General features: G+C 47.2%; 1 protein-coding gene across 2 annotated transcripts in view; it reads left to right on the plus strand.

Annotated features, from left to right (window-relative positions):
* SLC7A7 (solute carrier family 7 member 7) overlaps positions 1 to 23,723 on the plus strand; it is a 33,289-nt gene that overhangs the window by 8,792 nt on the left and 774 nt on the right. For both annotated transcript variants that reach the window (XM_082647137.1, XM_082647136.1), the window contains exons 3-9: positions 18,507 to 18,632; positions 19,503 to 19,647; positions 21,263 to 21,386; positions 21,639 to 21,742; positions 22,038 to 22,134; positions 23,085 to 23,234; positions 23,443 to 23,626. In XM_082647137.1, coding sequence (XP_082503263.1) covers positions 18,507 to 18,632; positions 19,503 to 19,647; positions 21,263 to 21,386; positions 21,639 to 21,742; positions 22,038 to 22,134; positions 23,085 to 23,234; positions 23,443 to 23,626 — 930 coding nt within the window. The remainder of the gene's footprint in view (positions 1 to 18,506; positions 18,633 to 19,502; positions 19,648 to 21,262; positions 21,387 to 21,638; positions 21,743 to 22,037; positions 22,135 to 23,084; positions 23,235 to 23,442; positions 23,627 to 23,723) is intronic.

The raw sequence follows: 23,723 nt of genomic DNA on the forward strand, positions 1-23,723 counted from the left end.
TATTGATTTTCAGTGGAGACATGAAATCACATTTGCTTTGAAGAAGAACTCTGGCTTTGTGGAGAGTGTTTTTGGAAAAAAGTGAGAGACAGAAGGTAGGGGCACCAGGTTAGGGAGCTGCAACCTGAAGGGTAGTGACGGCCTGCACTGTGGGCTGTGCCTTTGGAAGGGAGATGAAGGGATGGATGAAGAAATAGTCATGGGCTTCCCTGGTGGCGCAGTGGTTGGGAGTCCGCCTGCCGATACAGGGGACACGGGTTCGTGCCCCAGTCTGGGAAGATCCCACATGCCGTGGAGCGGCTGGGCCCGTGAGCCATGGCTGCTGGGCCTGCGCCTCTGGAGCCTGTGCTCCACAACGGGAGAGGCCACAACAGTGAGAGGCCCGCAAAAAAAAAAAGAAAAGAAATAGTCATAAGGTGGGATTTCTAGGACTTCTGGGTGTGGAGGGCTTCGGAGCTCTCAGAGATGATGCTAAGGATTCAGGCTTGGACAGATGGGGGGTGATGGGCTTGCCTTCTGAAATAGGGAAGGTGGGCTGAGTGATGAGGTAGAGGGTCACCTGAGGCTTCCGCTGGGATGCTCATGTGCCCTTCCAAGAGCTGTGCCTTCCTAGGGTCATCATGACCCAGAGTTGATCATTTTCCCCCAACTGAGTCACACTTACCTAAAAAAGAGGTACATGTTGATGTCAGTCTATTAATGGACATGGTGAGCATACATATGTGATTTCTTTTTTTAAATTATTTTTATTTATTTTTATTTTTTGGCCGCGCCATGCTGCATGTGGGATCTTAGTTCCCCAACCAGGGATCAATCCCGTACCCGCTGCGTTGGAAGTGCGGAGTCTTAACCATTGGACCGCCAGAGAGGTCCCACACGTATGATTTCTAATGAGCAGAAGGCATGTGTTCGCTATCAAGACACCCCCTTCCTAGTACCATAGTCACTGGGGAACCCATCTAGTAATCAGGGAATTCCTTGCAGGGCATGGAGCCAGAACAAAGGAAGAAAGTTTTGACTATTTGAGGAAAATTTACTGAATGCGGTGGGTTCTCTAAAGTATGAGGCTGAAAGGTAGAGCCCTTCTTGCAGGGAACTCATGGTTAGTGGAGAAGAAGGGCAAAAATAGTCAGTGAAACATTGTATATGGTGAGTGCTGGAGGGGGCTTGAGTGCGGCTAATTCAGGAGGTGAGGTCCGCACTTAGTACCCAACACTGAAGGACGGAGAGGAGTCAAGGGGGGGCGGTGAGGAACCCACTCACCACAGCCTACAGAGCCGACGCCATCGGACGCTCTGACACATCTCGTTCCTCTCACCCTCACTCTCTCCGCTGCAGCTCCAGGCCTCCCCTTCTTGCTTTTCTTCCAGTTTGCCTGCCACACTCTCGCTTCAGGGGCTTTGTACTTACTGTTCTTTCTGCCGGGAAGGCTTTTTCCCCAGATGCCTTCAGAGCTTATTCCTTTACTCCATTCAAGTCTTTGCACAAATATTGCCTTACCGGAGACCTATCCCATCTAAAATGGTCACTTGCAGTCTCCCAGCCGGTTTTGTTTTTCTCTATAGACTTCTTACCACCTGACATTAATTCTTTACTTGTTTATTATCTATCTTTGCCTCTAGAGTATCAACATCATGAAAGTAAGGACTTTGTTTTGCTCACTGCTGAGCCTCTGGCACCTAGAACAGTGCCTAGCGTCCGCTAGGTACTCAGTAAATGTCTGTTGAATGAAGAAGGCGTAAGGAATTCTAGGCACAGGGAAAGGCAATGTAAAGGCACAAAGGTGAGAAGAAGTGTGGGGCGCGGGCTGTGCATGGGGGATTGTGGGATGTGAGGGGACAAGGGGAGGCAAGGGGTTAGCGCACGAGGCCAAACCTTCCTAGAGGGTTTAGATTTTCTCCTGAAGCCTGTAAGGAGCCACTGCAGGATTGGAAGGAGGGAGCAGGGCAGCTGGGGTGGGACCTAAGAGCAAGTCTGGAGGCAGAGACATGGGTTAGATACCTTTCTTACCAATCTAGGTAGGAAACGACAAAAGCCTGAATTGCTGTTTTCCCAGCACTGGTCATTGTCGTTATGGAGCTCTCGTGTGTGTGTGTGTGTGTGTGTGTGTGTGTGTGTGTACAGGATGGGCAACCCAGTCCAAGATTACAATGGATCATGATGAGTGTTGTGACTTGTGAGGCAGAGGGAGCCCAGGAGGAAATCTGAATAGCCTAGGGGTTTGGAAGTTCTCCATAAGGAAGTTGACACCTGAGTGAAGAAGAATTAACCGAGTAGAGAGGGAAGAGGAGCATCTCAGGCAGCAAGAACGAATGTGTGAAAACTTGAAGACAAGAAAGGACATCTTTGAGACACTGAAAGGAGCTCAGGTATTGCGTTTAAGGTAGGAAATGTTGAGAGTTGGCCTGCAGAGGTAGATGGAGGTCACAGGATAGGTTGTTCAGGGCTTTATCTAAACTGTTCTAGTTATTATTGCTGTGTAACAAAGCACACAAAACTAAGTGTTTTCAAACAGTCATTTTATTCTTTCGTGGTTTCTATGGCTTAGGAATTTGGGAAGGGCTAAGTGGGGCAGTTCTGGCTCAGGGTCTTATGTGGTTGTAGACAGATGGTGGCAGGAGCTGAAACAGGCGGAAGCTGAAGCAGATGCAGACTAGATGGGCATCTTTTTCTCAAGTCACGTCAGGGCTTTTCCATGTGGTCTCTCTATATGGACTACATTGAGCTTTCTCACATAATGGCAGCCTCAGCGCAATCAGACTGTTTACTCGGTGGCTGAAGGCTTCAAGACTGAGTATCCGAGCAAGCAAAGTGGAAGCTGCATTGCCTCTTATGACCTAGCCTCTGAAGTCACATGGTATCACTCCTGCAGCACTATATAGGTAGAAACATTCACAGAAGACCATCCAGTTTTAAGAGGCACAGACCCTATCTTTTGATGGGCAGAGCGTTAAAGTCACATTGTATGAAAAGCATGTGGGATGGGAGATATTGTCGAGATATCTTTGGAAAATATAACCTAGAACACATGCTATATTAAGGAGTTTGGTGGGCTTCCTCTAAGGCAATGAAAAACCTTTTTGGGCTTTCAAAGTAGGGGAGTGATATTTGTGATTTTTAGGAAGATTATTCTGACTTTGCAGGACGAAAAGCAGTGGGACCAGTTAGGAAGCTGTGCCATGATCCTGGTGAGACATGCTGGTGGCTTGGACTACAGTCATGTTTTGGGGATGAAGGTACTGGTTAAAACTTGGACACCGGGCTTCCCGGGTGGCGCAGTGGTTGAGAGTCCACCTGCCGATGCAGGGGACATGGGTTCGTGCCCCGGTCTGGGAAGATCCCACATGCCGTGGAGCGGCTGGACCCGTGAGCCATGGCCGCTGAGCCTGCGCGTCCGGAGCCTGTGCTCCGCAACGGGAGAGGCCCGTGTACGGCAAAAAAAAAAAAAAAAGACTTGGACACCAGTTAGATATGGGTAGAGATTGTCAATGATGATAAGATACTGAGCTTTGGCATCTGGCTTGGGCAACTGGGTGAATGGTGATGCCATTTACTTATAGGGAGAACACTGGAGGAGCAGTAGTAGGTTTGCAAGAAATTGATGGGATCAGTTTGTGCCTGGTGATGTTGAGTAGGTGGTTACATATTCCTGTGTATCTGGAATCATGACAGTTGGGCTGGTGATATACTTTTGGGAATCATCAGTGTATAGTAGTTGAAATCACAGTAGCAGATGAGATGATCCTGGGACAGGATATAGAAAGGGAAGAGAAAAGGGCTTTGGATAGCATTCTTGGAATTCTTAGAATTATAAGAATCCTTAGAGTACCAACGTTGAGGGAGAGGTATTCTGCAAAAAAGGGGGAGAAGCAGCATCCAGAGAAATAGGGAAACGTGGAGAGGGTGAGTGGAAGAGAGCAGTTTGGCCAACAGTGTCCAGTCTGCTAAGAGGTCAAGCTAGATAGGACTGAGTGAAGTTGTTTGGATTTATCAACACGAAGATCACTGGTGACTTTGGAGAGGGAAATTTCAGGGCAGTGAGGGCGGAGTCAGATTTCAGAGAGATTTTATTTATCCAGCATGGTTTATTGAGTATCAACTCTGCCTAGTTCTGGGTTAGGCCCTGGGGATACAAGGATAACTGTTACCCAATCTCTACCCTCACATAGCTCACAGTTGATGGGAGGGACAGATATGTAAAGTGTTCTGAGGAAAGGCAGTGCACCCAAGGGAGGTGGGTTTACACTCAAAAGTAGCCTTTCTCGGAAGAACTGTTAAATAAAATATGGAATGGAACATCGTTGGAATTGACAAGAAGGAGGTCAAGGGGAACTTTGGCAGGCTTTTCACTGGAGTAGTGGAGCAGATGTCAGACTGCATTGTGGAGAAAGGGCAGGGAAGGGAATATAGATGTGCTTTCTAGAAGATGGACCCTGGAGGCAAGGAAGGCGGTTGTTAGTGGAAGGGACCAAAGCTGAGGGGGGAGTTTATGGGAAAGACTTAAGACCACCTTAGTTTGGTTTGGGGGTGCGTTTCTGGAAAACTTGGATGAAATATTCATACCCTACAATGAAGTCTTCCCCACGGTTGGAATGCTTGGGATCCTGGAGTCAGCATTTCTGTCCCTTGAACAGTCCAGGGCGCATCCTCATCCCTTTGAAAGGCAACGGTGCATGGTGGTGAGGAGCACGGCATCAGGCAGGTTAACTTCATTAGTCTCAGTTTCCTCATCTGTAGAATAGGACTCTACCTCACAGAGGCGTGATCTATATTTCTACCATACTTTCACCCTTTCCTATTCATCAGTGACAAATTTCGGGAGAGCATATATGATTTCTACTTCTGTCCGGGTGGCTTATGTTTCCTTTACAGGTGTAGTCCTCCTTTAGAACTGCTGATAAACTAACTACAGCCCTAGATAAGCTAGTATTGCTAATAGACCTTGAAATCATTTACGGATTATTGCTTAGGTAAGTTTTTTGTATGCATGGGTGACTTCACTCATTGCATGGTCAGGGTAATCACATGCTGCCCTCTCTACCAGGAACTCCACCTCCCTTCCCCCCACCCCAGCATCAGCCTCTGTACACTCAGTGCAGGTAACAGTGGTCCTGGTGCCCACCTGCACCCTCTTCACTCCCCCAGACTGGATGGGTTGCCTCTCAGTGACTTTCATAACACCTGATTCTTGTATTCGCCCAAGTTTACTTTTCTGGGAAGGCTGGGGACTGGGTCTTAATCAAAGATTCTGCACAGGGTCTGGAACACAGTGGGTTCAAGCTCAATACATGCTTATTGGATGGATGGATGCATGGAAGAATGAATGGATGAATGGATGAATTCTGAGTTCTGAAGGAACTTTGCTGTCCCGTTCAGGGCTCTATAAATGGTTACTTTTCCCAGCCAGAGGGGTGTGCATTCAGCCCCTCCTGAAGCTGATTACTCTGGCTTCTCAGAGCTCTTTGAGGATTGCTCCAGTTCTCTGCAACCAGGAAGCCCTGTTACCCCAGAGGGAGATAGACCCACTCCCCGGCCCATATCCTTGCATGCAAACGGGGGGCATATAGTGTAGTGGAATGCGTACAAGCTTTTGAGCTGGCCACTGGCTGAGTGGGCTCGGTTTTCTCAATTGTAAGATGAAAATAATAAACCTACTCTGTCAGATTAACTTAGATGATGTATGTAAGAATGTCAGCGACCCTGTGACCCAGTTTTTTTGGTCTAGATTTCTGCCTTTTGTTAATGGGATGTTTTATCTCCTGTGTATTCGGTCTGCCTGCTGTACCCGTCGGCCAGCAGCACACATGTGGGGCCGCCTGTGAACAGACTACTCTTTAGGGGTCAGGCGGTCTCGGCATCCCTGACGCTTGACCCTCGTGATCTGCGTGTAGTAGGTGGTTTTCAGTGAATGTCGGCTGGAGGAGTGAACAGATGGTACAGCTCCAGATTCAGCTTGGCCGAGAAAGGCATTGCATCTCTTGGCTCTCAGGGTGTTGGGGGCTGAGGGCCACTGTGGGGCCCGGGCAGAGGGGAGGGCGGCTGCTCGAGCCACTCGTGGACGCTGTAAGACTTCAGATCTCTGAGAGCTTTGGCCACTGTCCTTGGGCAGCTTTTCCTGGTACTGGAAAGCTTCGTGTCTTGTGGCTAATGAGGTGGAACAGCCAGATGCTGGGCCCCCAACTGCCTTTTGCCCTTTGAACTTTCTACTTGGAAGCTAGTTGCCTCTTCCAGAGGGATTATCCATTTTAAGCTGGGAGTGAGGAAGCTTACATTTCTTTTTTTTTATAATAAATTTATTTTATTTATTGTTTATTTTTGGCTGCGTTGGGTCTTTGGTGCGGTGCGCGGGCTTCTCATTGCGGTAGCTTCTCCTGTGGCAGAGCTCGGGCTCTAGGCTCACAGGCTTCAGTAGTTGTGGCGTACAGGCTTCAGTAGTTGCGGTGTGCGGGCTTCAGTAGTTGTGGCACGTGAGCTCAGTAGTTGCGGCTCGCGTGCTTAGTTGCTCGGCGGCATGTGGGATCTTCCCTGACCAGAGCTCGAACCCGTGTCCCCTGCATTGGCAGGCGGATTCTTAACCACTGCACCACCAGGGAAGCCCAGGAAGCTTACATTTCATGTTCCACATTCACAGCAGCAAGGGGACTAGAGTCAGAGCTCTGAGGTCTTTCTGGTATGGGGTCAACGTGAACTTCGGAACAAACTCTTCACCAGCAGGGAGGGAGGTGGAGCTCTGTGCTGGCCTGATCCCCAAAGCTTTTCAGGGGTTCACCTTTGGTCTCTTCCTTTTTCTATTCTCTTTCTCTCTGCCTCAGAAGAGGCTAAGGGAACAGCCTAGAGGAAGCTGGGGAAGGAGCTAGGGACAGTGGGTCCCAACCTCGGCTGACCGTTGGAGTCACCTAGCGGGTTTAAAAAAAACACTTGGGACTTCCCTCGTGGTGCAGTGGATAAGACTCTGTGCTCCTAATGCAGGGGTTAGGGTTCAATCCTTGGCCAGGGAACTAGATCCCACATGCATGCTGCAACTAAGGAGCCCACCTGCTGCAGCTAAGACCCGGCACAACCAGATAAATAAATAAATAAATAAATATTAAAAAAAGAAATACTCCTGGCCCCTTCCTCCCCCTCTCTTTTCCCCCAGCCAAATAACTCTGAACCACTGGGCAGAAGAATGGAAATTAGCTTGGAGAACAAGACTTGAGGAAGCCGAAGGTTCCTGCTGAGGAGAACTGTTGGGGGCCTTGGGAAGAAAGGTTCTCAATTGTCACCATGCTTTAGAATCACCCAGGGAACTTTAAAAACATGCCGATGCCTGGCTGTAGCCCAGAGCTTGACTTCATTGTCCTGGGTGGGGCCCGAGCACTGAACTTTGTTAAAGCTTGTAGAGTGATGCTAGTGTGGAACCAGGAATGCTGAGTTAAGTGAGGGTTTGGGCTTGCTGTGATCAAGGTGGTTCTCTAAGTGATGATTTTGTTTTGTGATGACCTAAGAGTAGCCCAGAGCAGGCAAATCATCAGGCTCCGCTGGGGAGCCCCGTCTCAGACCTCCCGAACCAGAACTTCAGGGGTGGAGCCCCAGAGCTGTAGGTTCACCCTCCTCAGGGGATCCTCAGGCGATCCTGATGTTCAGTCAGCCTTGGGGACCCATTTCTGAGAACCTGAACTGGACCTAGCTGAGCAAACCAGTAAGGATCCTGTTACCAAGGACTCGCTGGCTTTGAGGCGGGAGCCGATGGAGCGGTTAATCGGTGAGCCTCCTGGTGCAAAGTGCTTGCTTGCTCCCTCCTGTGGTGCAGACCCACAGCAACTGAAGTGCTGGCTAGGCCCCAGAAGGCAGGATGGGCAGCTCTGATCCAGTGACCCACAGGGCTTATGCTCCGTGTGTCTTCTTGCCAGATGCTTTCCCCCCTGAAGCCTGAGTAAGCGACATGGTTATGTAGCCTGAAAAGGTAAAAGTGTTTGAGGACCAGCTGCTATCTGAGAGATACAACGGCACCTAGGAAGGGTGGAAGAAATAATCGATCAAGGACTCAAGAAGAAAAAGTGATTTTTAAGATGCAGAGAGTATCCTAAACCAGCATTCAACAACAAAAAACAAAACAAGCAGTAAAGAAAACAAGGAAAAACTTGAAATGTCTGGCTTTAGGCAGAAGAGCTGAGGCTTTTTTGGAGAGCTTAAATCTGGTCCTTCTGAGGGAACAGCCTTGGTAGAGTATTCCGGAGACATCTGGTTATTCGCGGGCCTGAGTGTACCAGTTAAGGGGCTGGACTGCTCCCCAGCAGTGTGACTCTGACTATGCATAGACCAGCCTAATGCAGAGACGGGTGGTTTTTCTTGAGTAACATGTGACACAGAGATTGCTCACCCCAATTAAGCCCACAGGCCACTATACTTCTGCTGATTGCTGGGGAATGAATGACGTCACCAGTCAGAAGACACATGAGATATGTCACTGGTGACTTTGAAGTTCACGATAGCAAATGGAGTGGCAGGTGGAATCTTCATCTCTTTGTCACTTGAAGTCTGTGTATGTGAAAGAAAACAGAGAACACAGAACTGAGTCCTGGAATGTAAGTGCTAGGATACCAGAGGATACACTCTGGTGAGGGATGGAGCAGATGTTATAGAGATTGGGAGAGATTCACTTAATAAAGGTTTAAACTGAAATTTTAGAGGAAGGGGAAAAATACACAGATAAAAGTATACATCTGGGTAGTTTGGAGGCTATGAGGTATTATAGAGAAAGAAGAATAAAGTTGGAAAAATTGCTCAGTAATGCATTTGGAGAAGCTAGAAGATTGGGAGTGATGCTTTTGGACTCATCAACATTTCAATGAGGCTAATAAACACATTTGCTTTTTACATTTACTGCAAGGAGGAAACAATTTATTTGATTAGAATATGACAGCGACAGAGTATACCTTGTTTGGGCTTCTCTGGTGGTGCAGTGGTTGAGAATCTGCCTGCCAAGGCAGGGGACACGGGTTTGAGCCCTGGTCCGGGAAGATCCCACATGCCGTGGCGCAACTAAGCCCGTGCACCACAACTACTGAGCCTGTGCTCTAGAGCCCACGAGCCACAACTACTGAAACCCATGCACCTAGCGCCCGTGCTCCTCAACAAGAGAAGTCCGTGCACCGCAACAAAGAGTAGCCCCCGCTCGCCACAACTAAAGAAAGCCCGTGCACAGCAGCGAAGACCCAACACAGCCAAAAAAAAAAAAAAAAGTATACCTTGTTCAGAAGTGATGGATTTGCTAGAAAAGCTGAGATTGATATAGTATATCAAAGAGAGATGTACTTGTATGAGGATCTGCTATAATAAGGGATGCCTGCTGCCTCTGGGCAAGGTTACTTTTTGATTCTTTTGATTGCAGTGAGAGGGAAACTTCAGGACCAAGACACAGAGACCTGTCAAAGGATTTCACCTCCCCTTTCTCTCTTTCCCAACAAACGTAATGGACAGTACTACCCAGTACTGCCTCCAGCTTTTTGCCTGCAGGAGGGCTGCTTTTCACAACTAAACAGGAGAAGTCTCTTCCTTCCTCATTACAGATACGTGGCCCATCTCTTAGAAAGGACACCAAGGCCCTGGCCTCTGTTAATCCCATCTGCTTACCTTGGGAAGAAGAATTATTACATAGTGCTATCAGAGGGCTCTCAGATAACAGTTAGGGATTTTTCCTGAAGATCTCCCATAGTAAAGTACATGGAAATAAACCCCCATCCTAAGGGAAGAAGCATGGTGAAGAGAACACGAAGATAAAAGCAAAAAGAAGTAGGAATGATGTAACTGTGGGCATTTACTGCACACTCTCAGATCAGAAGAATAAGTGTTTTGCTTTCCTCATAAAAATCATAAAATTTGTACGAAAGGGAAATATGATAGCAATGGAAGCTTCAATTCTCTGAGCATCTTTTGCTAAAATCAGTTGCATTCTATTAGAAGCAGTACCTCTCTACATTAAAAAAAATGGTTTATTATGGAAGATTTCAAACATATACAAAAGTAGAGCAAATTGCACAGTGAACTCCCAGGGTTCAAGCACCAGCATCAATGATTATCAACATCTATGCTCCAACCACCCCTTCTCACCCACACTAGATTATTTAAATCATATCCAAGACATCAAACCATTTAATCCATAAAGGCTTCAATATGTATCTCTAAAGGATAAGGATTTATTATTATTTGACATAACCAGAGGCAATGTGGAATCCTTGTGAAGAAGTGATTATGCCTTCTCAGAGTTTATGTCCCAGAAAAAGAAATGCTGGTTTTCCTCCAAAATGTACTCTAAATTTTAGGCAAAGAGATTGCAGAAAAGTTCAGGGCAAAGAATTACAATTTTACAACCAGGGATTTAAAAACAGGAAAAAAACCAGGGGTGTCTTCAAAATGAAATTCTTTTTTTTTTTTTTATTATTTGTTTATTTATTTTGGCTGCACCAGGTCTTAGTTGTGGCATGCGGGCTCATAGTTGCGGCATGCGGACTTTCTAGTTGTGGCCTGCACGCGGGATCTAGTTCCCTGACCAGGGATCAAACCTGGGCCCCCGGCATTGGAAGTGCGGAGTCTTACCCACTGGACCACCAGGGAAGTCCCTTCAAGATGAAATTCTGATACAATAAATTATCTTATTTAGGAAGAATAGGAGAATTATTTGAAGAAAGTGGTGTGATTGAACACATTGATTTTTTTTTAAACTAATTGATTTTTTAAAATTTATTTATTTATTTTTTAATTTTTGGCTGTGTTGGGTCTTCATTGCTACGGGCTTTCTCTAGTTGCAGTGAGCAGGGGCTACTCTTCTTTGCAGTGTGCGGGCTTCTCTTTGTGGTGGCTTTTCTTGCTGCGGAGCAGGGGCTCTAAGCACGCGGGCTTCAGTAGTTGTGGCACACGGGCTTAGTTGCTCCATGGCATGTGAGATCTTCCCAGACCAGGGCTCGAACCCGTGTCCCCTGCATTGGCAGGCAGATTCTTAACTACTGCACCATGAGGGAAGCCCCGAACACATTGATTTTTTTTTTCATTTTAACATCTTTATTGGAGTATAATTGCTTTACAATGGAATGTTAGTTTCAGCTTCACAACAAAATGAGTCAGTTATATATATACAAAATGAGTCAGTTATATATATACATATGTTCCTATATCTCTTCCTGCATATCTCCCTCCCACCCTCCCTATCCCACTCCTCCAGGTGGTCACAAAGCACCGAGCTGATCTCCCTGTGCTATGCGGCTGCTTCCCACTAACTATCTACCTTATGTTTGGTAGTGTATATATGTCCATGCCTCTCTCTCGCTTTGTCACAGTTTACCCTTCCCCCTCCCCATATCCTCAAGTCCATTCTCTAGTAGGTCTGTGTCTTTATTCCTGTTTCACCCCTAGGTTCTTCATGACATTTTTTTTTTCTTAAATTCCATATATATGTGTTAGCATATGGTATTTGTCTCTCTCTTTCTGACTTACTTCACTCTGTATGACAGACTCTAGGTCTATCCACCTCATTACAAATAGCTCTATTTCGTTTCTTTTTATGGCTGAGTAATATTCCATTGTATATATGTGCCACATCTTCTTTATCCATTCATCCGATGATGGACACTTAGGTTGTTTCCATCTCTGGGCTATTGTAAATAGAGCTGCAATGAACTTTTTGGTACATGATTCTTTTTGAATTATGGTTTTCTCAGGGTATATGCCTAGTAGTGGGATTGCTGGGCCATAAGGTAGTTCTATGTGTAGTTTTTTAAGGAACCTCCGTACTGTTCTCCACAGTGGCTGTATCAATTTACATTCCCACCAACAGTGCAAGAGGGTTCCCTTTTCTCCACACCCTCTCCAGCATTTATTGTTTCTAGATTTTTTGATGATGGCCATTCTGACTTGTGTGAGATGATATCTCATTGTAGTTTTGATTTGCATTTCTTTAATGATTAATGATGTTGAGCATTCTTTCATGTGTTTGTTGGCAGTCTGTATATCTTCTTTGGAGAAATGTCTATTTAGGTCTTCTGCCCATTTTTGGATTGGGTTGTTTGTTTTTTTGTTATTAAGCTGCATGAACTGCTTATAAATTTTGGAGATTAATCCTTTGTCAGTTGCTTCATTTGCAAATATTTTCTCCCATTCTGAGGGTTGTCTTTTGGTCTTGTTTATGGTTTCCTTTGCTGTGCAAAAGCTTTTGATGAGCTCAGATTTTTAGAAACGATATGCAAGAGATAATGAGAGGTGACATAATCAAGACTAAATAAATAAAGGAGTGACCCTGCAAGGAGAGTGTCCTGAGGTTAATGCCCAGCATAAACTAAGACCTGAAGAAGTTACTAAGGCCAACAAAAGTTTCCGAGAGCAATGTTTAGAGTGAGAACAGCAGGGGCAAGGCTGGATGCTCTGGGGGCAGTTAGATCTACGATAACTAGATGGTGGAAAGGAGAGGCCACAGTCCCTCTTTTCCTCTAACTTGACCTGCAGAAGGATTGCTCACCTAAGAAAGGGTTCAATAAAAACCCAACAGGCCGATAGATCTAGGCCAACAAAAAACAAGACCAAGAGAGTTGAGGAGATAGTAATAAAGCGTGTCATTGCTTTAAATGTTTTTAACTATCCACTTGCAAACAAATGGAAAGAATTTATAATTAGTTGAGATGACAGAATGACTACTAGGCATCTCCAGGACCTTGGAGAACAGGAAGGGTGTAAAAAGGAAACTGTTGACTGACCTATTAGTTTCCTATTGCTGCTGTAGCAAATTACAACCAATTTAGTGGTTTAAAACAACACAAATTTATTATTTCACAGTTCTGTAGGTCAGAAGTCTGAAAAGGGTCTCACCGGGCTAACATCAAGGTGTCAGCATTGCCATGTCCCTTTCTGGAGGCTCTAGGGGAGAATCCATTTTCTTGCCTTTTCTAGCTTCTAGGGGCTCATAGCCCCCTTCCATCTTCAAAGCCAGCAGTAGCTAGTCAAGTCTTTCTCACATCAAAAGTCTTTCACATGGGCTTCCCTGGTGGCACAGTGGTTGAGAGTCTGCCTGCTGATGCAGGGGACACGGGTTCGTGCCCTGGTCCGGGAAGATCCCACATGCTGCCGAGCAGCTGGGCCCGTGAGCCATGGCTGCTGAGCCTGCGCGTCTGGAGCAAAAAAAAAAAAGGCTTTCACACGGACTCTTCTGTTTCTCAGGGCCACTGTGCCTACCACAAGTGATAACCTGGCTTTCCAAGAAAGAGAAGAAGGGACTTCCCTGGTGGCGCAGTGGTTAAGAATCCGCCTGCTAATGCAGGAGTTATGGGTTCGAGCCCTGGTCCGGGAAGATCTCACATGCCGCAGAGCTACTAAGCCCGTGAGCCACAACTACTGAGCCCGAGTGCCACAACTACTGAGCCTGCGCTCTAGAGCCCGTGAACCACAACTACTGAGCCCGAGTGCCACAACTACTGAAGCCCATGTGCCTAGAGCCCGTGCTCCACAACAAGAGAAGCCACCGCAATGAGAAGCTCGCACACTGCAACGAAGAATGGCCCCCGCTTGCCGCAACTAGAGAAAGCCCACACACAGCAAGGAAGATCCAACGCAGCCAAAAATCAATAAAGTAAATAAATTTCTTTTAAAAAAGAGAAGGAGGTGGATTCTGAGCATGCTGCACTGGTAATCTGAGGTTGATTCCTCCCCAAATTCTAGGCTCATCTGTTAAACCTGGTTAGCAAAGTGTGAAGGGAAGAAAGGAGGATCTCTAGTAACCTGTACAGATTTGCTAAAAACAAGCTAACCTCATTTTTTGTTCAATTTTAATTTTTTATTCAAGTGTAATATACAAAAGGAACTGTACACATGTCATAAGTGTACAGCTTGATGAATTTTCAAACTGAGCACACATGTGTAACCAGCATCCACATCAAAAAGGCAGCCCCCTGAACCTCTCGTGTGTTTCTCCCAGTCACTCCCCTGTGCCCCCCATGCACACGCTAAGGGAAATCACTGTTCTGACTTCTAGTAGCATAGATTAATTTAGCCTGTTTTGATGTAAATGGATATAAAGGGTATGTACTCTCTTGTGTTTGGCTTGTTCACTTAATACATTTGTGACATTCATCCATAATTTTGTCTGTAGCTGTAGATGGTTCTTTCTCATTTGCTGTTTAGTATTCCATTGTATTCATTTAGCCATTCTATCGTTGATTGGCATTTGGGTTGTTTAAATTTTTGACTATGACAATGGTATAGCTATGAACATTCTAGCATATATATGTACTAATTTCATTTGAATCATTATTTGATAGCATCATTAGATTTCTAGAGCAGAGACATGTGTATACAGATTTCAGAGAGGTTCTTGGCAAACTCTTGTGATATTCTTGTTGACAAGGTAGAAAAAGGCGGACTAGATAAAAAAAAATAGTTTGGTGGATTCCTGGTTGACGTTGTGGAATAATGACAGCAGAGAGGAAGATCTATAGTGATAGACTACAGGGCTCTGCCTATCCTAGTCAACATTTTTATAAGTGACTTCAGTGAAGATCCAGAAAGTTTGCTAATCAGATTTGCAGATTTCACAAAATTGAAGGCATTTGAACTAACTGATTAAAATGAAGGGGGAACTCCATTTCTGATAAATGGAAATGATGCCTAAAAATTCAGAGAGGAAAGTTACTAGGAACAAGTGTAAAGCCCCATATTTGGGATTAAAAAAAAAATCACTTTTAATAGGCCCAAACACAGGGAGAGGGAAAAGCTGATCAGTTTGGGAGCAAAAAAGGAGTTACAGTTGACGAGTTCAAAGTGAGACTCCATAGCCTGCAACAGTAGCTGGAGTTTTCTGTGTGGGTCTCAGTTTCCAGGGAGACACTGACAAAGTGCAATTAATACAGAGGAGTGAACTGGGCCGGTGAGTGGGAAACCATATTTATCACACAAGATGTTGAAGAACATAGGTCTTTGGACTGAAGAGGGAAGACTCAAGGGGAACGGGATGTCAGTCTTTAATGATAAGAAGGGCTTATCGTGATGTGCGAGAGGCTTCAGCTTGATGCTTTGTGGCTCCAGAGGAGAGGTCCAGGACAATTAGCGAGAAGTTGCGAGGGAGAAGTTTTTGGCTGGGTGGGAGGAAGAGCTATTGGTCTCTTTACAGACGGCATGAGTGGCCTAATAAATTGCTGAGGTTTTTACAGTCCCTGGGAATTTGAAGGAGAAAATGGCTTAAATAGCAGCCTAAGTTGTGTGTTATGTTGTATGTATTTAAAACTAATGGTGCTGGGAGAATTGTAGGCTGAATGTTCTTTTTCAGGGACTGTTTAGTTTGAGCATCTAAACTAAATCTGGGCGTCTGATCCTGAATGGGCCTGCAAGCTTTGTTCACTTCTGGATCAAGCCAGGCATCTGCTCTCCTTGCTTTTAGTTCTAGAGCTGATGCTGGGCCTCAGTGCTGGAACTAGCCTCCTCCTCCAGGGGCTCATGGAGGCTGGGTGTCATGACCATTCAGGAGCATCTCTTTAGATGATTATAGGAGTGACTTCTTCTCAGCTGCTTCTTCCTTCAAAGCAGGGGTCAAAGCAGGAATGGAGGTGCACCTGAGTCAAGGGTCTGAGGTGATTTTCAGCCCATCTTTCTGTGGTCTTGGCCCAGTGTTGGGTGGAGATTGAATTGCACCTAGAGGTAGGAGGGTAGGGCATCTCTGTCCTTGAGGTTAACTTGCAGTTGCCTCCATATTATTCTAACCCCATGTCCTACCCCCACCCCCTTCCCTGCCTCTGAAGCAGGAGGTCAGGCTCCACTTCAAGAACAGTGCACTTGGCTGGGCTCTGGGGCCACCGGTCAGCTGTATCCGCTGGGGGTGGGGACAGAGAGCCCAGTCAGCACTGCTGCCTGCCATTCCCATTTCCTGCTGCCACGGCCAAGAGGCCCTGGAGGAAGCTGAGCGCTGGAGAAGATGAGGGCCAGCGCTCTTTCCAGAGGATTCCCTTCTTCGTTCAAACCGAAACTCCTGTGCTCAATACAGAGAGCAGATCCGGGCAAGATGGTGGGTCAGTGGCTGAGAACAAAGCCTCAGGAGTGGGGGAGGAGGAAACACTGGTGGGTAAGAGGAAGGATACAGATGGATGGATATAGAAGTAGACTAGAGAAGCTGTAAGGATTAAAATGTAAACAATCCATGTATTTTCTTTTCAGAATTTGTTGTAGTAAAGGATAAGGAGTTGGCTCTTCCTTGGACAGAGCTGAGAACAGAAGCATGTGGCATGTGGTTACAGACTGACTCTGAACCAGAACCAGTCTCTTAATTCTCAAGCCTATCCCAGTTTAGTGTTGTCACCCTGGTGACCCTGAGGGCTACTCATGAATTTTTTTTTAAATTTATTTATTTTTGGCTGCATTGGGCCTTCGTTGCTGTGCGCAGTCTTCTCATTTTGGTGGCTTCTCTTGTTGCAGAGCATGGGCTCTAGGTGCGCGGGCTTCAGTAGTTGTGGCACACGGGCTCAGCATTTATGGCTCATGGGCTTTAGAGCTCAGGTTCAGTAGTTGTGGCACACGGGCTTAGTTGCTCCGCGGCATGTGGGATCTTCCCGGACCAGGGCTCGAACCTGTGTCCCCTGCATTAGCAGGCGGATTCTTAACCACTGCGCCACCAGGGAAGTCCACCCATGAATTTTAATTAGGGGACCCCATTCCCTTGTGAATATGGTAACTCCAGTTGTCTCAGATGCTTCTAATCCAACCTGGCTTGAGTTATATTAGTAAGCCAGCAGCAGAGCCCGAGGGTGAGGGGTAGAGGTTACAGGATGGAGAGAAGAGGCAGGAGGCAGAAGTCCAGTGGGGAGTAAAGGAGGGGTGACCGGCTGAGGAGGATCAGCAGATCTGAAAGATTTGCCCGTTTTATGGGATGCTTGTAGAGACTACATGCTTGTGTCTTTATTAACACTACGTTGGCCTGGAGTTATGGGTGCATTTTTGCCCAGCCCTGTGATAAGGTTTGTTGGTTTGTTGGCTTGTTTATTAGGCAGAAAGGCAAGTGTTTGTTTAGGACAGGAATGCCCCCTTTCTGCAAGAGCGGAAAAGAACTTGGGCAGTAAGGGAGGGGGAGACAGAAGGTGAGACAGCTGTTCTGAGGGGTTGCTCTTTCCTGCCTCTCAGGATGAAGTAGCCTCTGGGCCAGAGTGTGATGAGACCAGGACACAACAAAACAGAAGGGCTGGGGACACTGAGGGCCACACCACTGCCAGAACTGAGACAGGGAGTGCTTGGGACTGAGTTGGTGGCCTGAAGCAGGCAAGCCCAGCACTTTCTCCTCTGGTAAGGCAGGCTGGCTCTGATCTTGTCTTCGCAGCCCTTGGGAGAACGGCTGTTAAGCCCTCCTTCTAGTGCTCCAGTTGCTGAGCTGGGAAGGAGGGAGCAGTGAAACGATCCACTTTGCCACAGCGGGGAAGGTGCGGGGTATGTGGCTGCCTGCTTGTTTAAGAGGTTGGTGGGGGATTGAGGAACGTTCTGCTGAATTTCAGACTTGTTTCTTTTGATTTTCTTCCCCTCTTGAATTTCTTCTTCTGAAGCAGCAGATTATAGCTTTTTTGCGGGGGTGGGGTAGTAGAGTTCTCTGAGATTCTGGTGAAAGTTATCGACCCTTTTCTTAGAACAATGCATATTCTTTGGACATATGTACATAACACTTTACAAAGAATTTCAGGCCTGTGGAAGCCCTAGGTTAAGAACCCTGCCTCTAAGGGCAATCCATGAATTTTGCTGAAGCTCATCCAAGTAAAGGGATTGCCTCTACCCCAGGACAGAAGGACTTGAGGAATGTTTGTGGCTCTGACTTTTGCATTGTCCAGTCAGGAAAAATGCCCCATCCCCCTTCTGTAGGAACCTCAGTTCCAAGAGTCTTTCCAAGCATGAAAACAAGCAGCTGAGCTGGCCGGCAGTAGCAGGAAGTCTGGCCTCCAGCCTAATCCTGGCCACACATCCTGACCTGCTAGCCCAGATGTTGGATAAGTCACAACAGGACTCATCAAGGTTAACAGTAATCCCACAGCATCAGAGTGTTGGGTCCTGGAGCCCATATAAGGGGATACAGGGCTGGAGAGGGTGAGAGACCATGACTTTTCAGAGCCAACAGCTGGAACGCATCACTAATCCTGTTTCGCTACCAGTTGCCTCCTATTGCTGTGAGCACTTTTGTGCGTAAGCAAATCCAGTCGCTTTGTTTTGTGTCTCTTGTATAAGTGCTGAGGGCGTGTGTGTGTGTGTGTGTGTGTGTGTGTGGGTGGGTGGGTGGGTGGGTGTGTGTGTGTGGGTGTGTGTGTGTTGCTGTGTACACAGGTGCTCAGCAAGAGCCTTTGAATGATAATGGTGAGGGCATTCTGGGCAGAGGTTTCCAATGAAGAGCAGGTCAGAGCCCAAACAGTTCCGTCTTTGGCCAAAGGCTCTATTTTGGTGACTGGTACCAGAAAAACTGCTTGGGGGTCTAAGGCCCTCTGGACGGTGGGGCCAGTCACCAATCAGTATTATTTTTCTTTCAGGTCTCTTAACCTTCATTAACTGTGCCTATGTCAAGTGGGGAACCCTGGTACAAGATGTTTTCACCTACGCGAAAGTATTGGCACTGATCGCCGTCATCATCGCAGGCACTGTTAGACTTGGCCAGGGTAAGAAATAAGAGTGACAGCAACTAATGTCTGTTAAGCATTTTCCATACGCCATACCCCTCTAAGTGACCTCTGTGCATGATTTCATTTAATGGGTACTATTATTATCCCCATTTTATTTTTTTGGCCATGCCCCAAGGCTTGCAGGATCTTAGTTCCCCCACCGGGGTTGAACCCGTGCCCCCTGCCATGCAAGCACGGAGTCCTAACCACTGGACCGCCAGGGAAGTCCCTGAAGTCCCTAGCTTAAGTAGTGGAGCTGAAATCTGTACCCAGGCAGACTGAGCCCAAAGCCTGTCCTGTCATTTCTCTGCATGCTGCCTCCCAGAGGAGGTTGATCTGGGCAAAAAAGAGCCATATCCCGGGAGCCAGCTTTTGCGGATTGTCGAGCCCAATGCTGTAGCTCTGACTGTTCTCCCTTGGGAGCAGACAAGGGCAGAAATGAACCTCTTGTACCCACTCCTCTACCAGTTTCCAGGTGTGAACACCTACCCTGCAACTACTCTGTTGACTGGGCATACTGAGCCCTGCCCTTCCTCCACTCCGTATCAGCTGTCTGGGTTAGGAAGGGGGCAGACAGAACTGCATCACCCCTGTTCTCCAGCCCTCTGCTCTGTCGTGGATCCTTACTCTAGAGAGCCACCGGGGTCCTTCCTGTCAAGACCCCTGTGCTGCTCCCTGCACTCTGGCCCATCACTGTAGCTGTCTCTCTTCTGCTCCCCATTCTTTCACTGGTACCCTTGCTGCCAAGGTGTTGTAAGCCACACACATTCTGTTATCGTCACATTCTTCCTCTCCTTTACCGGATCACCTTGTAGTTGGGGTGTAGGCCACTAATCCTTATGCCTTTCCATATTCTCTGGGTTCCAGGAGCCTCGACTCACTTTGAAAATTCCTTTGAGGGTTCATCATTTTCAGCGGGCAACATTGCTCTGGCACTGTACTCGGCTCTGTTCTCCTACTCGGGCTGGGATACCCTCAATTATGTCACCGAAGAGATCAAGAATCCTGAGAGGTAGGTACCTCACCATCAACTTTCCATGGCAATGATAGCCATCATTTATTGAGCTCCTACTGTGTGCCAGACAGCATACCACAACTAGTTGATTTTATCAGTGTCATTTCAATAGACTGCAGGCCGGAGGCCCAGAGAAGTAACTTGTCCATGATCACAGCAGCAGAGCTAAGAGGTGTACTTTCTCATGTGTTAAAAAAAATTTTTTCTTCACAGGCCTTTTCTCATTTGTTCATGCATTTCTGCATTAATCAAAGCAAGTTGTACCATGTGCTTGTGTATACTTTATTTAATTTTTTTTTTTTTTTTTTTTTTGCGGTACGCGGGCCTCTCACTGTTGTGGCCTCTCCCATTTGCGGAGCACAGGCTCCGGACGCGCAGGCTCAGCGGCCATGGCTCACGGGCCCAGCCGCTCCGTGGCATGTGGGATCTTCCCGGACCGGGGCACGACCCCGCATCCCCCGCATCGGCAGGCAGACTCTCAACCACTGCGCCACCAGGGAAGCCCCTTCCTTTCTCTTCTGATCCCTTCCTTGTTTCTCAAATTCATACTGACTTTGAATTGTGGTATTGTTTGTTTCAGGACACCATTTTTACTCTGAATTGCCCTGTAGTCAAGCAGAGTAAAAAGAACTCTGGGCAGGGGGTCAAAGGGCCTGGACCTGTCTTTCCACTGATTTGTTGGATGACCTTGAGGGAATCCCCTGCCATCTCTGCCTGCTCCTTGTCTGTAATTGAGGGGGTTGAATTATATGATCTCTAGAGCTTTTCCTGGCTCTGAAATTCAATGATTCTAGGACCTAAGATTTGCCAGGGAGTGAGGTTTCTATAAATTTCTAAGTCAAAATAATAATAATAAACACCTTTTGGCTTTGAGAAACAGAGTATTCCTGATACACATCTAGTGCTGCAACCCTGGGAGCAGATGATAGCAGATCGAGGCCTGGGCGGTGCTTCCACCTACAGGACAGAAACTGAATGACTTGAGTATTTGCCCCCCTCTCACTGTGAAGAACGTTTATAAAGATCATGGCTTTATTGGGCCAGAGGGACCTTGAGATGTCTGTTTTTCTCTTGGCCTCTGGTTAGGACGGCACTCAAAGCTCTCAAACTGAGTAAGGGGGCGGGGTGCACATATTTCCCAGATTGCTCGCTCAGCTACACATTGTTCTTTCTACTGAGGACCTGTATTATTCTCTGGCGAGGCTAGACTGCAGTTCCCCTCTATAATTTCTTCTTTCATATTTAACCTTAATACAAATTTTTCAGTGTTGACAGCCTTAGAGGAGGAATCCTGATACTAAGAGACCTCTAGAGTAAAACAAACAAAACTTTCCTGTGCTACTATCATGCTGTGACACAGTCATCAATCCTTTTTCCTTTTTTTGTGTAGGCTTTTCTCCGAATGTGATGTTCCTTTCCCTGATGCTCTTTAGTTCTTGAGTTCAGAGCTTAAGCCACTATCCTATCCTATCCTAGGCAACTTCAAAGGCAAAAGCCCTGGGGAATTGCCATGGGAGGCCCCATCCCCGGATTAGTGGGGCGGAGTCTGAGAATGAAAGGACAGTGGGGAGGAGACTGTGGGGCTAATATATCCACTTTTGTTTGGCTGTAGGAATCTGCCCCTCTCCATTGGCATTTCCATGCCCATTGTCACCATCATCTACATCTTAACCAATGTGGCCTATTACACCGTGCTCGACATGAGAGAGATCCTGGCCAGCGATGCTGTTGCTGTGGTAAAGGATTTTCACTAGCAGAAGGGTGAGGGTGTGTTTGTGGGCTTTGGGTATCGTGCTGCTCTTCAAAGTCCCAGAAAGCGGGTAGTCCTTGAAAAGAGTATGCCTAGAGTACTGGGCTTGCGAGGTCGTTAGCCCTGCTGTGGAAGAAAGGGTTGGGTTGCTAGTAGGGGGCACCAGGGGGTATGCTTGTCCTTGCCTTCCATCCCCGTTAGGTCCTGCTAATGACTCTTCTCCATTCCTTTCCCTTAGACATTCGCAGACCAGATTTTTGGAATGTTCAACTGGACCATTCCAGTGGCAGTTGCGTTATCCTGCTTTGGTGGCCTCAATGCCTCCATTGTGGCTGCGTCTAGGTACGAGTGTCACCTTTTACTGAGGGGTAAAGTGAAGAGCTGTGGCAGGACAGGGCAGGACTTAACAGGACCCAGACTTTAGTCACCACGATCCCCAAGTGACAGTCACAACGCTTTGGCCTTGTTCGCATCAGCAGCCTCCAGTTCTTACAAATCTCAGTATTGAACTCCGTTCCAAATTATTCAAACCCTTTTGAAGGAGGGGATGCCAGAGAGGGAGAGCCTTGTGGCACAAGAACCAGGCCACACCCACGTCCCCCAAGTTTCTCAGCCTCTCCTATCTTACCCAAAATAGGCTTTTCTTTGTGGGCTCAAGAGAAGGCCATCTCCCTGACACCATCTGCATGATTCATGTTGAGCGGTTCACACCAGTGCCAGCTCTGCTCTTCAATGTAAGTGGTCTCAAGACTGGGGCTGAAAGCCAGATTGTGGGGGAACTTTAGTAGCAGTAGATACAACTGTTCTTAGCTCCCCAGAAGCTCTAAAGAAGATTCTAATAGAAAAACTGTTGATGGACCATCCACTGTGGGCAAGGCACTGTGCTGTAACTGCTGCAGTGGTTTATTTATTTATTTAGGTTGTGCTGGGTCTTCGTCGCAGCATGCGGACCCTTGGTTGTGGCATGCACGTGGGATCTAGTTCCGAGACCAGGGATTGAACCCGGGCCCCCTGCATTGGTAGCGTGGAGTCTTACCCACTGGACCACCAGGGAAGTCCCTGCTGCAGTGGTTCTTGAAAGAATCCATATTCTCTAAGGAATGGTGACCTCCTCTGGCCCGGGATGAGGCATAAAGTTCATGGAATACACTGTAACGACTGCCGTGGCAGACAGTGATGTAGTGTTCAAGGGAAGAAATGGTCACTGTGGGGGTAGAGGGTGAACAAGGAAAAACTTCCTGGAGAAAGTGAATTTGAAGTGGATTTTTAAGGTTAGGGTTGCAAATGGTAGCGATGGATGGGCTTTAGTTTGAAAGAAACAGCATCAGAAAGTCCGGAGGTTAAGCAGTGTGGAGTTGGGTAGCAGAAGGTAAAAGCTGGAATTGTATGTTGGAGCCATTCTGGAGAGGCGCTGGGGCAAAAGCTATTTGAGGAACTGTTTTGAGCTGTGCTGTACAGAGGATTAACCTGGCAAGAGTTTGAAGAATGGGCTGAAAAAGGCTACTGACTTAATAGGAAAGGAGCGAGGTGTTGAAACTAAGGTGGTAAACGGGGTGGGAACAGAAAAGGACAGTTGGGGAGACTGAGGACTTGACAAGGGGGTGGATTTGTGGGAGATAAAGGGACTGGCAAGTGCCTTGCGTGACAGGCCTTGAGAGGAGCTGATGTGGGCTTGCGCCTGCAGGGTCTCATGGCGCTGATCTACTTGTGTGTGGAGGACATCTTCCAGCTCATTAACTACTACAGCTTCAGCTACTGGTTCTTCGTGGGGCTCTCTATCGTGGGTCAGCTTTATCTGCGCTGGAAGGAGCCTAATAGGCCTCGTCCTCTCAAGGTAGGACCTCTCCATCCCACCTCTGCTGCACCCACTCCAGGGGATTCTTACATTTATTCAGAAACCTTTGCCCGGAACTTGACGGTGGTTCCGAGTTGAGAGGAAGGGGATGACAAGAACACTCAGTGCTCTGCTGTTCACAGGTGGGGTTTTCTTGGCTGTCCACCCTGAGCTGTCTAACCTCCACTTGTTTCTTCTGTGCCCTTAGCTCAGCATTTTCTTCCCCATTGTCTTCTGCTTCTGCACCATCTTCCTGGTGGCTGTTCCACTCTACAGTGATACCATCAACTCCCTCATCGGCATCGGCATTGCCCTCTCAGGCTTGCCCTTTTACTTCTTCATCATCAGAGTGCCAGAGCACAAACGACCTCTTTGCCTCCGCAGGATTGTGGGTAAGCCTTGGGTCCTCAAGTCGGCTCAGCTATTGTACGGCCTGGTTTTTTTTTTTGGCTTTTTCTGCAAATCTAGTCTCCCAAATCGCCTTCGCCA

Source organism: Grampus griseus (genome assembly GCF_964374135.1).
Source record: "Grampus griseus genome assembly, chromosome: 2".
NCBI classification, from domain to species: Eukaryota; Metazoa; Chordata; class Mammalia; order Artiodactyla; family Delphinidae; genus Grampus; species Grampus griseus.